Source organism: Bombina bombina, chromosome 3 (genome assembly GCF_027579735.1).
Source record: "Bombina bombina isolate aBomBom1 chromosome 3, aBomBom1.pri, whole genome shotgun sequence".
NCBI lineage: Eukaryota > Metazoa > Chordata > Amphibia > Anura > Bombinatoridae > Bombina > Bombina bombina.
This window is the reverse complement of record NC_069501.1, coordinates 1232344307-1232358768: the sequence shown is the minus strand read 5'-3', so window position 1 is coordinate 1232358768 and position 14462 is coordinate 1232344307. Positions and strand designations below refer to the sequence as shown.

The window sequence follows — 14462 nt, the reverse complement described above, 5'->3', positions numbered from 1 at the left end:
AAGAGACAGTAACGGTTTTGTTTAAAAACTGTTTTATTGCATTAATAGCCTGTATAAGTCTAACATGTCTGTACCTTCAGATAGAACATGTTCTCTGTGTATTGAGGCCAAGGTGGTTCCCCCTTTAAATGTATGTGAAACTGTACTGTCACATTTAATAAGGTTGCCCAAGATGATTCTTCAAATGAAGGTAGTGGGGATAGTTCATCATCCTCTCCTTCTGTGTCAAAACCAGTTATGCCCGCGCAGGCGACACCTAGTACATCTAGCGCGCCAATGCTTGTTACTATGCAACAATTAACGGCAGTAATGGATAATTCTATAGCTAATCTTTTATCCAAACTGCCAGCATTTCCAAGAAAGCGTGATTGCTCAGTTTTAAATACAGAGGATGAGCAAGTGTGCTCTGACGATAATTTATCTGTTATACCCTCACACCAGTCAGAATTGGCAGTGAGGGAGGGTCTGTCGGAGGGAGAAATTTCTGATTCAGGAAAAGTTTCTCAACAGGCAGAACCTGATATTGTGACGTTTAAATTTAAGTTAGAACATCTCCGCGCCCTGCTTAAAGGGACACTGTACCAAAAAAATTTCTTTCGTGATTCAGATTGAGCATGACATTTTAAGCAACTTTCTAATTTACTCCTATTATCAAATTGTCTTCATTATCTTGGTATCTTTCTTTGAAATGCAAGAATGTTAGTTTAGATGCCGGCCCATTTTTGGTGAACAACCTGGGTTGTCCATCCTGATTGGTGGATAAATTCATCCACCAATAAAAAAGTGCTGTCCGGAGTTCTGATCCCAAAAAAAGCTTAGATGCTTTCTTTTTCAAATAAAGATAGCAAGAGAACGAAGAAAAATTGATAATAGGAGTAAATTAGAAAGTTGCTTAAAATTGCATGATTTATCTGAATTACAAAAGAAAATTTTTGGGTTCAGTGTCCCTTTAAGGAGGTGCTAACTACTCTGGACGATTGTGACTCTTTGGTGATTCCAGAGAAATTGTGCAAAATGGACAAATTCCTTGAGGTCCCTGTGCACGCTGATGCCTTTCCGATACCCAAAAGGGTGGCGGACATAGTGACTTAGGAGTGGGAGAAGCCAGGTATACCTTTTGTCCCACCTCCTATATTTAAGAAAATGTTCCCCATTGTCGACCCCAGAAGGGACGCATGGCAAACAGTTCCTAAGGTTGAGGGGTCAGTTTCTACGTTGGCCAAACGCACGACTATTCCCATTGAGGACAGTTGTGCTTTCAAAGATCCTATGGATAAAAAATTGGAAGGATTGCTTGAAAAGATATTTGTTCAGCAAGGTTTCCTTCTCCAACCAATTTCGTGCATTATTCCTGTCACAACGGCGGCGTCTTTTTGGTTTGAGGAACTAGATAATTCGCTCAATAAGGAGACTCCATATGAGGAAGTAATGGACAGAATTCACGCACTAAAGTTGGCTAATTCTTTTATTTTAGATGCCACTTTGCAATTGGCGAAATTAGCGGTGAAAAATTCAGGTTTTGCAATTGTGGCGCGCAGAGCGCTTTGGCTAAAATCTTGGTCGGCGGATGTGTCATCAAAGACAAAATTGCTTAATATTCCTTTCAAAGGTAAGACCCTTTTTGGGCCAGAATTGAAGGAGATTATTTCAGACATCACTGGGGGAAAGGGCCATGCCCTCTCACAGGATAGGCCTTTCAAGGTTAAGAACAAATCTAATTTTCGTTCCTTTCGCAACTTCAGGAACGGACCGTCTCCTAACTCTGCAGCCTCTAGACAAGAGGGTAACGCTTCCCAGGCTAAGCCAGCATGGAAACCAATGCAAGGCTGGAACAAGGGTAAACAGGCCAAGAAGCCTGCTGCTGCTACCAAGACAGCATGAAGGGGTAGCCCCCGATCCGGGACCGGATCTAGTAGGGGGCAGACTTTCTCTCTTTGCTCAGGCTTGGTCAAGAGATGTTCAGGATCCCTGGGCACTAGAAATAGTCTCTCAGGGTTATCTTCTAGAGTTCAAGGAACTTCCTCCAAGGGGAAGGTTCCACATGTCTCGCTTATCTTCAGACCAGATAAAGAGACAGGCATTCTTACATTGCGTAGGAGATCTATTAAAGATGGGAGTGATACACCCAGTTCCAACAGTGGAACAAGGTCGGGGGTTTTACTCAAACCTGTTTGTAGTTCCCAAAAAAGAGGGAACTTTCAGACCAATTCTGGATTTAAAAATTCTAAACAAATTCCTCAGAGTTCCATCGTTCAAAATGGAAACCATTCGAACGATTTACCAACAATCCAGGAGGGTCAATACATGACTACCGTGGACTTAAAGGATGCGTACCTACATATTCCTATCCACAAAGATCATCATCAGTTCCTAAGGTTCACCTTTCTGGACAAACATTACCAGTTTGTGGCTCTTCCGTTCGGTTTAGCCACTGCTCCCAGAATTTTCACAAAGGTGCTAGGGTCCCTTCTAGCGGTTCTAAGACCGAGGGGCATTGCAGTGGCACCTTACCTAGACGACATCCTAATCCAAGCGTCGTCCCTTTCCAGATCAAGGGCTCATACAGACATTGTATTAGCTTTTCTCAGGTCTCACGGGTGGAAGGTGAACATGGAAAAGACTTCCCTGTCCCCGTCTACAAGGGTTCCCTTTCTGGGAACAATAATAGATTCTGTAGAAATGAAGATTTTTCTGACAGAGGTCAGAAAATTAAAGCTTCTAAATGCTTGTCAAGTTCTTCAATCTATTCCTCAGCCTTCCATAGCTCAGTGCATGGAAGTAATAGGTCTAATGGTTGCAGCAATGGACGTGGTTCCTTTTGCTCGAATTCCTCTAAGACCATTGCAACTGTGCATGCTCAAACAGTGGAATGGGTATTATGCAGACTTGTCTCCCCAGATTAAAGTAGACCAGTTAACCAGAGACTCACTCCGTTGGTGGTTGACTCAGGATCACCTGTCTCAGGGAATGAGTTTCCGCAGACCAGAGTGGGTCATTGTCACGACCGACGCCAGTCTATTAGGCTGGGGCGCGGTCTGGGACTCCCTGAAAGCTCAGGGTCTATGGTCTCGGGAAGAGTCTCTTCTCCCGATAAACATTCTGGAACTGAGAGCGATATTCAATGCGCTCCGGGCTTGGCCTCAACTAGCGAAGGCCGGATTCATAAGATTTCAGTCGGACAACATGACGACTGTAGCTTACATCAATCATCAGGGGGGAACAAGGAGTTCCTTGGCGATGAGAGAGGTATCCAAGATCATCAAATGGGCGGAGGATCACTCCTGCCATCTATCTGCAATTCACATCCCAGGAGTAGACAACTGGGAGGCGGATTATTTGAGTCGTCAGACTTTCCATCCGGGGGAGTGGGAACTCCACCTGGAGGTCTTTGCCCAGTTAACTCAATTATGGGGCATTCCAGACATGGATCTGATGGCGTCTCGTCAGAACTTCAAGGTTCCTCGCTACTGGTCCAGATCCAGGGATCCCAAGGCGACACTAGTGGATGCATTAGTGGCGCCCTGGTCGTTCAACCTAGCTTATGTGTTTCCACCGTTTCATCTCCTTCCCAGGCTCGTAAGCCAGGATCAAACTGGAGAAGGCCTCGGTGATTCTGATAGCTCCTGTGTGGCCACGCAGGACTTGGTATGCAGACCTGGTGAATATGTCATCGGCTCCACCATGGAAGCTACCTTTGAGACAGGATCTTCTAGTACAAGGTCCATTCGAACATCCAAATCTAGTCTCTCTGCAGCTGACTGCTTGGAAATTGAACGCTTGATTTTATCTAAGCGTGGGTTTTCAGATTCAGTTATAGATACTCTGGTCCAAGCCAGAAAACCTGTGACTAGGAAAATTTACCATAAAATATGGAAAAAATATATCTGTTGGTGTGAATCCAAGGGATTCTCTTGGAGTAAAATTAAAATTCCTAGGATTCTCTCCTTTCTCCAAGAGGGTTTGGATAAAGGGTTGTCAGCGAGTTCTCTAAAAGGACAGATATCTGCTCTGTCTGTTTTGTTACACAAACGTCTGTCAGCAGTGCCAGATGTACAAGCATTCGTACAGGCCTTAGTCAGAATCAAGCCTGTTTACAGACCCATGACTCCTCCATGGAGTCTAAATTTAGTTCTTTCAGTTCTTCAAGGGGTTCCGTTTGAACCTTTGCATTCCATAGATATTAAGTTACTATCTTGGAAAGTTCTGTTTTTGGTTGCTATTTCTTCTGCTAGAAGAGTTTCTGAATTGTCTGCTTTGCAGTGTGATCCACCCTATCTGGTATTCCATGCAGATAAGGTTGTTTTGCGTACCAAACCTGGTTTTCTTCCAAAAGTTGTTTCCAACAGGAATATTAACCAGGAAATAGTTGTTCCTTCTCTGTGTCCGAATCCAGTTTCGAAGAAGTTTGTTACACAATTTAGATGTGGTCCATGCTTTAAAATTCTATTTAGATGCAACAAAGGTTTTCAGACAGACTTCATCTTTGTTTGTCGTTTATTCTGGTAAGAGGAGAGGACAGAAAGCTACTGCTACCTCTCTTTTTCTTTTTGGCTGAAAAGCATCATCCGATTGGCTTATGAGACTGCCGGACGGCAGCCTCCTGAACGAATTACAACTCACTCTACTAGAGCTGTGGCTTCCACATGGGCCTTCAAGAACGAGGCTTCTGTTGATCAGATATGTAAGGCACACTTTTGCCAAATTTTACAAATTCGATACTTATGCTTCTTCGGAGGCTATTTTTGGGAGAAATGTTTTGCAAGCCGTGGTGCCTTCCGTTTAGGTAACCTGACTTGTTCCCTCCCTTCATCCGTGTCCTAAAGCTTTGGTATTGGTTCCCACAAGTAAGGATGAAGCCATGGACCGGACACACCAATGTAGGAGAAAACAGAATTTATGCTTACCTGATAAATTTCTTTCTCCTACGGTGTGTCCGGTCCACGGCCCGCCCTGGCTTTTAGTCAGGTTTCAAATTTTTTCTTTCTATACACTACAGTCACCACGGCACCCTATGGTTTCTCCTTTTTCTCCTAACAGTCGGTCGAATGACTGGGGGGCGGAGCCAGAGGGGGAGCTATATGGGCAGCTTTTGCTGTGCTCTCTTTGCCATTTCCTGTTGGGGAAGAGAATATTCCCACAAGTAAGGATGAAGCCGTGGACCGGACACACCGTAGGAGAAAGAAATTTATCAGGTAAGCATAAATTCTGTTTTTTTGATCCAGTTTGGACACTAAGGGGTTAATCATCCATTTGCAAGTGGGGGCAATGCTCTTTCAGCCTATTATACACACTGTAAAAATTTCGTAAGATTTACTGCTTTTTTCACTGTTTTAGCAGTTTCTGTGATTGTTTTTTTCTCAAAGTCACAGTACGGTTTTTATTTTTCCTTGTTCACAGTTATTAAAGTGTTTTCCAAGCTTGCTGGTCTCATTACTAGTCTGTTTAAACATGTCTGACATAGAGGAAACTCATTGTTCATTATGTTGAGAAGCCATTGTGGAACCCCCTCTTAGAATGTGTACCAAATGCACTGATTTTACTATAGATTACAAAGACCATATTCTGGATTTAAAAAATTTATCACCAGAAGAAATTGACAAGGAGGAATATGTGCCGTCTAACTCTCCCCACGTGTCAGATCCTATAAATCCCGCTCAGGGGACGCCAAGTACATCTAGCGCGCCCATTGCGTATACCTTGCAAGACATGGCGGCAGTTATGAATCATACCCTTACAGAGCTATTATCTAAACTGCCAGGATTGCAAGGAAAGCGAGACAGCTCTGGGACTAGAATAAATACAGAGCTCTCTGACGCTTTAGTAGCTATCTCTGATACACCCTCACAATATAATGAAGCTGAAGCAGGGGAGCTTCAATCTGTGGGTGATTTTTCTGATTCAGGGAAGATACTTCAATCTGATTCTGATATGTCTACATTTAAATTTAAGCTTGAACACCTCCGCGTATTGCTCAGGGAGGTTTTAGCAACTTTGGACGACTGTGACACTATTGTAGTCCCAGAGAAATGTATAGATTGGATAAATACTATGCAGTACCTACTTACACTGATGTTTTTCCAATCCCTAAAAGGTTTTCTGAAATTATTACTAAGGAATGGGATAGACCAGGTGTACAATTCTCTCCCCCTCCTGTTTTTAAAAAGATGTTTCCTATAGATGCCGCTACACGGGACTTATGGTGGAGGGAGCAGTTTCTACTCTAGCTAAGCGTACCACTATCCCTGTCGAGGACAGTTGTGCTTTTCTAGATCCAATGGATAAAAAATTAGAGGGTTACCTTAAGAAAATTTTTATTCAACAAGGTTTTATTCTCCAGCCTCTTGCATGCATTGCCCCAGTCACTGCTGCCGCGGCTTTCTGGTTTGAGTCCCTAGAGGAGGCTCTACAGGTTGAAACCCCGTTAGAAACAAATGAATTGGCTAGCTTAAGGGCCCTAAGCTTGTCAATAATATCTTCAGACGCCGTTGTTCATTTAACCAAGCTAACGGCTAAAAATTCAGGTTTTGCTATTCAGGCGCGTAGGGCGCTATGGCTTAAATCCTGGTCAGCTGACGTGACTTCAAAGTCTAAACTTCTCAACATTCCCTTCAAAGGACAGATCCTATTCGGGCCTGGACTGAAGGAGATCATTTCTGACATCACTGGAGGAAAAGGTCACGCCCTTCCTCAAGACAGGTCCAACAAATTAAGGACCAAACAGTCTAGTTTTCGGCCCTTTCGAAACTTCAAGAGTGGCGCAGCTTCAACTTCCTCTAACACAAAACAAGAGGGAACTTTTGCCCAGTCTAAGCCTCTGCTGCCTCTAAGAGAGCATGCTGCTGCCTCTAAGAGAGCATGAAGGAGCAGCCCCCGATCCGGAAACGGATCTAGTAGGGGGCAGACTCTCTCTCTTCGCCCAGGCTTGGGCAAGAGATGTCCAGGATCCCTGGGCATTGGAAATTGTGTCCATGGGTTATCTTCTGGAATTCAAAACCTCTCCCCCAAAAGGGAGATTTCATCTCTCACTTTTTTCTGCAAACCAGATAAAGAGAGAAGCATTCTTACATTGTGTTCAAGACCTCCTAGTTATGGGAGTGATCCACCCAGTTCCGCAGGAGGAACAGGGACAGGGCTTTTATTCAAATCTGTTTGTTGTTCCCAAGAAAGAGGGAACATTCAGACCAATCTTAGATCTCAAGATCTTAAACAAATTTCTCAGAGTCCCATCCTTCAAGATGGAGACTATTCGAACCATCCTTCCTATGATCCAGGAGGGTCAATACAGGCACTACCAGTTTGTGGCTCTTCCCTTCGGGTTGGCCACGGCACCAAGAATCTTTACAAAGGTTCTAGGGTCCCTTCTAGCGGTCCTAAGGCCGCGGGCTATAGCAGTAGCCCCTTACTCAGACGACATTCTGATACAGGCGTCGACTCTTCAAGTTGCCAGGTCTCACACGGACATTGTTCTGGCATTGTTCTGAACGAAGAAAAAAGGGGTCTATCCCCTCTCACAAGAGTTTCCTTCCTAGCAACTCTGTAGAAATGAAGATTTACCTGACAGAGGCCAGGTTGTCAAAACTTCTAAATTCCTGCCGTGTTCTTTATTCTACTTCTCGCCCTTCAGTGGCTCAGTGTATGGAAGTAATCGGCTTAATGGTAGCGACAATGGACATAGTGCCGTTTGCCCGCCTACATCTCAGACTGCTGCAACTCTGCATGCTCAGTCAGTGGAATCGGGATTACACAGATTTGTCCCCTCTAATAAATCTGGATCAAGAGACCAGGGATTCCGCAGGCCAGATTGGACAATAGTAACGACAGATGCCAGCCTTCTGGGCTAGGGTGCAGTCTGGAACTCCCTGAAGGCTCAGGGCTTGTGGACTCAGGAGGAGACACTCCTTCCGATAAACATTCTGGAACGAAGAGCGATATTCAATGCTCTTCAGGCTTGGCCTCAGCTAGCTGCGGTCAGGTTAATCAGATTTCAGTCAGACAACATCACAACTGTAGCTTACATCAACCATCAAGGGGGAACAAGGAGTTTCCTAGCAATGTTGGAGGTTTCACAAATAATTCTATGGGCAGAGGTTCACTCTTGCCATCTATCAGCTATCCATATCCCAGGAGTAGAGAACTGGGAGGCGGATTTTCTAAGTCGACAGACTTTTCATCCGGGGGAGTGGGAACTCCATCCGGAGGTGTTTGCACAGTTGATTCAACTTTGGGGCAAACCAGAACTGGATCTCATGGCGTCTCGTCAGAACGCCAAGCTTCCTTGTTACGGGTTCAGGTCCAGGGATCCCAAGGCAGCGCTGATAGATGCTCTAGCAGCGCCTTGGTCTTTCAACCTGGCTTATGTGTTTCCACCGTTTCCTCTGCTCCCTCGTCTGATTGCCAAGATCAAGCAGGAGAGAGCTTCTGTGATTTTGATAGCTCCTGCGTGGCCATGCAGGACTTGGTACGCAGATCTGGTGGACATGTCATCCTTTCCACCTTGGACTCTGCCACTGAGGCAGGACCTTCTACTTCAAGGTCCCTTCAAACATCCAAATCTAATTTCTCTGCGTCTGACTGCTTGGAGATTGAATGCTTGATTTTGTCAAAACGTGGTTTTTCCGAGTCGGTCATTGATACCTTAATTCAGGCTCGAAAGCCTGTCACCAGGAAAATCTATCATAAGATATGGTGTAAATATCTTCATTGGTGTGAATCCAAGGGTTACTCATGGAGTAAAGTCAGGATTCCCAGGATATTGTCTTTTCTACAAGAAGGATTTTAGAAGGGATTGTCAGCTAGTTCCTTAAAGGGACAGATTTCTGCTCTGTCTATTCTTTTGCTCAAGCGTCTGGCGGATGTTCCAGAAGTTCAGGCGTTTTGTCAGGCTTTAGTTAGAATCAAGCCTGTGTTTAAACCTGTTGCTCCGCCATGGAGTTTAAATTTAGTTCTTAAAGTTCTTCAAGGGGTTCCGTTTGAACCTCTGCATTCCATAGATATCAAGCTTTTATCTTGGAAAGTTCTGTTCTTGGTAGCTATCTCTTCGGCTCGAAGAGTTTCAGAGTTATCTGCCTTGCAGTGTGATTCCCCTTATCTGATCTTCCATGCAGATAAGGTAGTTTTGCGTACCAAACCTGGGTTTCTTCCTAAGGTGGTATCCTATAAGAATATCAATCAAGAGATTGTTGTTCCGTCACTGTGTCCTAATCCTTCTTCAAAGAAGGAACGTCTATTACACAATCTTGACGTGGTTCGTGCTTTAAAGTTTTATTTTCAAGCTACTAAAGATTTTCGTCAAACATCTGCATTGTTTGTTGTCTACTCTGGACAGAGGAAAGGCCAAAAGGCTTCAGCAACTTCTCTTTCTTTTTGGTTAAGAAGTATTATCCGCTTATCTTATGAGACTGCTGGCCAGCAGCCTCCTGTAAGAATTACAGCTCATTCCACTAGAGCGGTGGCTTCCACACGGGCCTTTAAAAATGAGGCTTCTGTTGAACAGATTTGTAAGGCGGCGACTTGGTCTTCGCTTCATACTTTTTCTAAATTCTACAAATTTGATACTTTTGCTTCTTCGGAGGCTATTTTTGGGAGAAAGGTCTTACAGGCAGTGGTGCCTTCCGTTTAAGCGCCTGCCTTGTCCCTCCCTTCATCCGTGTCCTATAATTTTGGTATTGGTATCCCACAAGTAATGGATGAATCCGTGGACTGGATACACCTTACAAGAGAAAACAAAATTTATGCTTACCTGATAAATTTATTTCTCTTGTCTTGTATCCAGTCCACGGCCCGCCCTGTCATTTTAAGGCAGGTGTTTTTTATTTTTTAAACTACAGTCACCATTGCACCCTATATTTTCTCCTTTCTCTTGCTTGTCTTCGGTCGAATGACTGGGAGGTGGCAGTTAGGGGAGGAGCTATATAGACAGCTCTGCTGTGGGTGATTCTCTTGCAGCTTCCTGTTGGGAAGGAGAATGTCCCACAAGTAATGGATGAATCCGTGGACTGGATACACCACAAGAGAAATAAATTTATCAGGTAAGCATAAATTTTGTGCTTGTGTGTGTGTGTGTGTATATATATATGTGTGTGTATGTATGTGTGTGTATATATATATATATATATATATATATATATATATATATATATATATACATACATACATACATACATACATACATACATACATACATACATACATACATACATATATACATACACAGTCTGACACTCTCTTGCAAGCACACAGCTAAGATTAAAAGAAAAAAAAAATGGAAGAGTTAGTTACCGCATCTCGCCAAATGGGTCAAGCCCATGAACCACATCTAGGTCTCTCCCATCCTGGGTCCCTAATACAGCCAAACAATGCAATCTCTCAATCAAACAAACTGAGAACCACCCAAGGGTGCAGAGGTTTATGTAATCTCCCTAGAAATATACAAAACACGGGAGTGGACTCCACTATCTAATTGAATCGGGGTACACATCCCATGACCATGTTTGGCTGTATAAAGGACCCAGGATGGGAGAGACCTTGACGTGGTTCCTGGGTCTGACCCATTTGGCTAGATGAGGTAACTCTTAAATTTATGTTTTTAATCTTAGCTGAGTGCTTGCAAGAGTGCCAGACTTTCTCTGTGTGTTGTGTTAATTTGTTTAGTAATTTTCCCTATCTGCTTTGCACCCAGACTTTTCTGGGGTTAACTGCGTGGGGTTCTGGGGAATGGTCATCTACCTATGTGTACCCAGTCCAGTTTTAAAGTGTAGTCAGCAGGAGTGGACTATATCTCAAACTGGACCGGGTACACATACCATGACCCTGCAAAATATACACACACTCTTTAATTTTCCTTTACTTATTTGTTATACTAATAATGTCACTAGAAGCCTCTAGGGATGCAGATTATACAGTGTGACGTGACTAATGTAGGCTGATTTGCTTGTTTCTTACAAAGGTAAAAGCTCTGTTGTGCTGATAATCTGTGCTTGTCTGTCTTTTCTGTTTATCATGGGGCAGTAATAGAATTTTTTTATTGTCTTGTAGAACATTCAGCCAGAAGAAAGCTGCAGTGGAAAGAGACTATGCCCAGGTAAGCTAGTCTACTATTGTTTATATTTAGCTCACAAACTATCATCTAGAATTAAAGCTTGCCTTGTAGTTTTGTGTGTTTAGTTGTCTTGATTAAAATCTTGTTCAATCAAGGAGACCCAGTTGTGTGCAATGTCTAAGCATCAGCATTATCTGGTTTGTTATGACTCAAGGTATGTTAACTCTCCTTGCACCTCATAGTTTTTCAATCCACTAGCTACTACTTTTCCTTTATTTACATTTAAGCTGCTCTCCAGCTGCCCTGAAAGTGTTCCCCATAGGAAATATTCTGAACAACCTCATGGGCGAACATAGAGTGAAACAAAATAAATTTATTGTTTTTTTTTTTTTATGATAAATGATATGTCTGAAACAATTATTTTGTGTATATCTCGGAATCTCCGACACTTTGTGTTTAAACAGCCTTAAGCTCTCTAGCTGATCATTTATTGCTTGCCTAGTGTTAATATTTGTGGGGGTGGGGTACATGACACCGTGAAGCAAATGAATATCAGAAAAGATCTGTATAGTTAGGAGCATGGTTATGGTGTTACCTTGCGCGCACACACGCAAGTACACTGCTGTGAATACCTACGGTAATTGCAGAGTAAGTATTATTTCCATGTACTCAACAAAGTGCATGAAAATATGGAGTTTTCTTCTCTAATTAATCGTATGATGACAGGGTGTTGAGAAAATACACAAATTTAAAAAGGAGAGTGTCCATCTGGTTTACAACGTTTAACACTTAAACCAGCTTTAAAATGTAAAATACTCCTACAATTATGTCAAACAAATAATTTTAATGACTGTTTTTCACGCTGCAAAGATACGGCATCCAAGCTGTTTGTTTTCATGTGTGTTGATTAGATGATAAAAGGCAATGTGAATGGAAGACATATGTTCAATATAATAGGCAAAACAAATATGTCCCTTGTAGTAGAATTTGCTTGTAGCTGAATTCAGACTTTTGTATTAGTTATGGTTATAATATTTGACTGTCACTTATCAGTCATTCTGTGTTCCATATACTTTGATCTTTATTTGCATATTGAGCGAGATTACACAAACTTTCCTCCTTACTTAAAAATATATAAACTAATGCTCTTTCGCTCATTGCTTATTTATTTTTATTAAAGACCACTGAGCAGTTTCATCAACATAAGTATTTATTGATCTGCATGGTGTGGATCCGCTCCAATTTTCAAAAATCATTTCAGATCTCATCCCTCACACTTCCACTATAACCTGCCCTGATCTTGCTACAGCCCACTATAAAAAAAACTCTCTCCTCGGCACTAGACACACTTGCCCGTCCCCAACTGCGCAAAACATCACGCCGTCAGTTAGCCCTGGCACTCTCAGCAAAAATGCTCTCGTACTGCTGGGCGTGCCTGGAGAAAAACTCGTCGTTCTGAACTTGACTTTATCCTCTAAGTTTATTCTTCGTTCATACACTTCTGCCCTTCATTTAGCCAAGCAAACCTACTTCTCTTCTCTCATATATACTCTTATCTCAAACCCTAAACGACTCTTCTCCACAGTTAACTCTCTTCTCTACCCACCTGCCCCCCCCCCCCTCTGTCTTTAGTGCTCAAGACCTGGCAGACTACTTTTTAAACAAAACACGTACTATACGAAACATCTTAACAGCAACCTGAAATCTTCCAACAACAGGCCCAGTTACTCCCTCTGCCACCCTCTGCATTTAACATCCTGCCACTGAGCATGAAGTCTCTTCGTTACGATCTTCCTCACGCCTCACTACCTGCCCGCTTGATCCTATCCCTTCCCATCTAATATCCTCCCTGTCTTTCACCCTCACTCCTGCTCCCACTCACATCTTTAACCTATCTCTACCGGTTCATTCCCATCTTCTTTCAAACATGCAAAGGTCACTCCCATACTCAAAAAACCCTCCCTTGACCCTAATTCTCCTGAAAGCTACCGCCCCATATCACTGCTTCCACTAACATCAAAACTCCTTGAAAAACTAGTTTACAATTGCCCAATCCACTTCTTGTCCTCCAGCTCCTTGCTTGACCCCCTGCAATCCGGATTCTACCTCAAACACTCAACTGAGACTGCCCTTACCAAGGTTACTAACAATCTTCTTTCTACTAAAAGCAATGGCTACTACTCAATACTTATCTTACTTGACCTCTCAGCTGCCTTCGACACAGTTGACCACCCCCTCATCCTACAGACCCTTAGCTCTTTTGGCCTCTGTGACACTGCTCTTTCTTGGATTCACTCCTATCTTTCTCACAGGTCTTTTTCTGTGTAATTTGCTGGTGACTCCTCCTCTCCAATTCCTTTGTCTGTTGGAGTACCTCAAGGATCTGTTCTCGGTCCTCTACTCTTCTCCATTTATACTTCCTCACTGGGTAAACTACCTCTCCACCCCTGCTCTCTCTCCCTCTGTCCTTTCTCATGTCAGCGACTTCTTATCTGGTATTTCTTCCTGGATGGCCTCTCACCACCTAAAGATTAACATGTCCAAGACTGAGCTCCTCCTAAACCCCCCCCCCTCAAGATCTACACCGACTTCTGACTTTTCTTTATCTGTCGATGGCATCACCATCACTCCAAGTCCGCTGCCTTGCAGTTACACTTGACTCAAATCTATCCTTCGTCCCCCACATCCAATCGCTTTCTTCATCCTGCCGCAACCACCTACGCTATATTTCCCAGATTTGACCTTTTCTGAGTGCTAACACCACAAAGCAAATAATCCACTCCCTTGTTATTTCCCGACTTGACTACTGCAATAACCTACTTACTGCCCTTCCTCTTTTCCTCCTCTCCCCCCTTCAATCCATCCTAAATGCCTCTGCCAGGCTTATCCACCTTTCCCGTTGCTCTGTATCTGCTGCACCTCTCTGCAAGTCCCTTCATTGGCTCCCCATTCATAGCAGAATTAAATTAAAACTTCTCACCCTTACATACAAAGCTCTCACCAACGCCGTTCCCCACTACTTATCCTCTCTAATCAACAAGTATAATCCAGCCTGACCACTAAGATCCAATAATGACCTGCTCCTTGCATCTTCAACTATCACCTCTTCCCATGCTAGACTGCAGGACTTCTGTCGTGCAGCACCTACCCTCTGGAGCACTCTCCCTCGTGCTGTAAGGCTTTCTCCTTATCTTTCTTCTTTTAAATGCTCCCTAAAGACTTTTTGTTCAGAGAAGCCGACCACCCAACTCAATAATAAATTTATTTCACTTATTTCAAGAGCGTGCCATGAACGCATGAGCAGTGAAATCAGTTGTCTCACCATCAATGAAGAGTTTTGCTAGGTCTTTATAAGCTAATAGTGCATACACATATAACGTCACCGGCTTTCTGAATATCTCTCTGTGCAGTATGCATATAGTGT

General features: G+C 43.2%; 1 protein-coding gene across 3 annotated transcripts in view; it reads left to right on the top strand.

The window, feature by feature from the left end:
- Positions 1–14462, top strand: part of FCHSD2 (FCH and double SH3 domains 2) — an 816168-nt gene that overhangs the window by 122090 nt on the left and 679616 nt on the right. For all 3 annotated transcript variants that reach the window (XM_053708714.1, XM_053708715.1, XM_053708716.1), the window contains exon 3: positions 11035–11080. In XM_053708714.1, coding sequence (XP_053564689.1) covers positions 11035–11080 — 46 coding nt within the window. The remainder of the gene's footprint in view (positions 1–11034; positions 11081–14462) is intronic.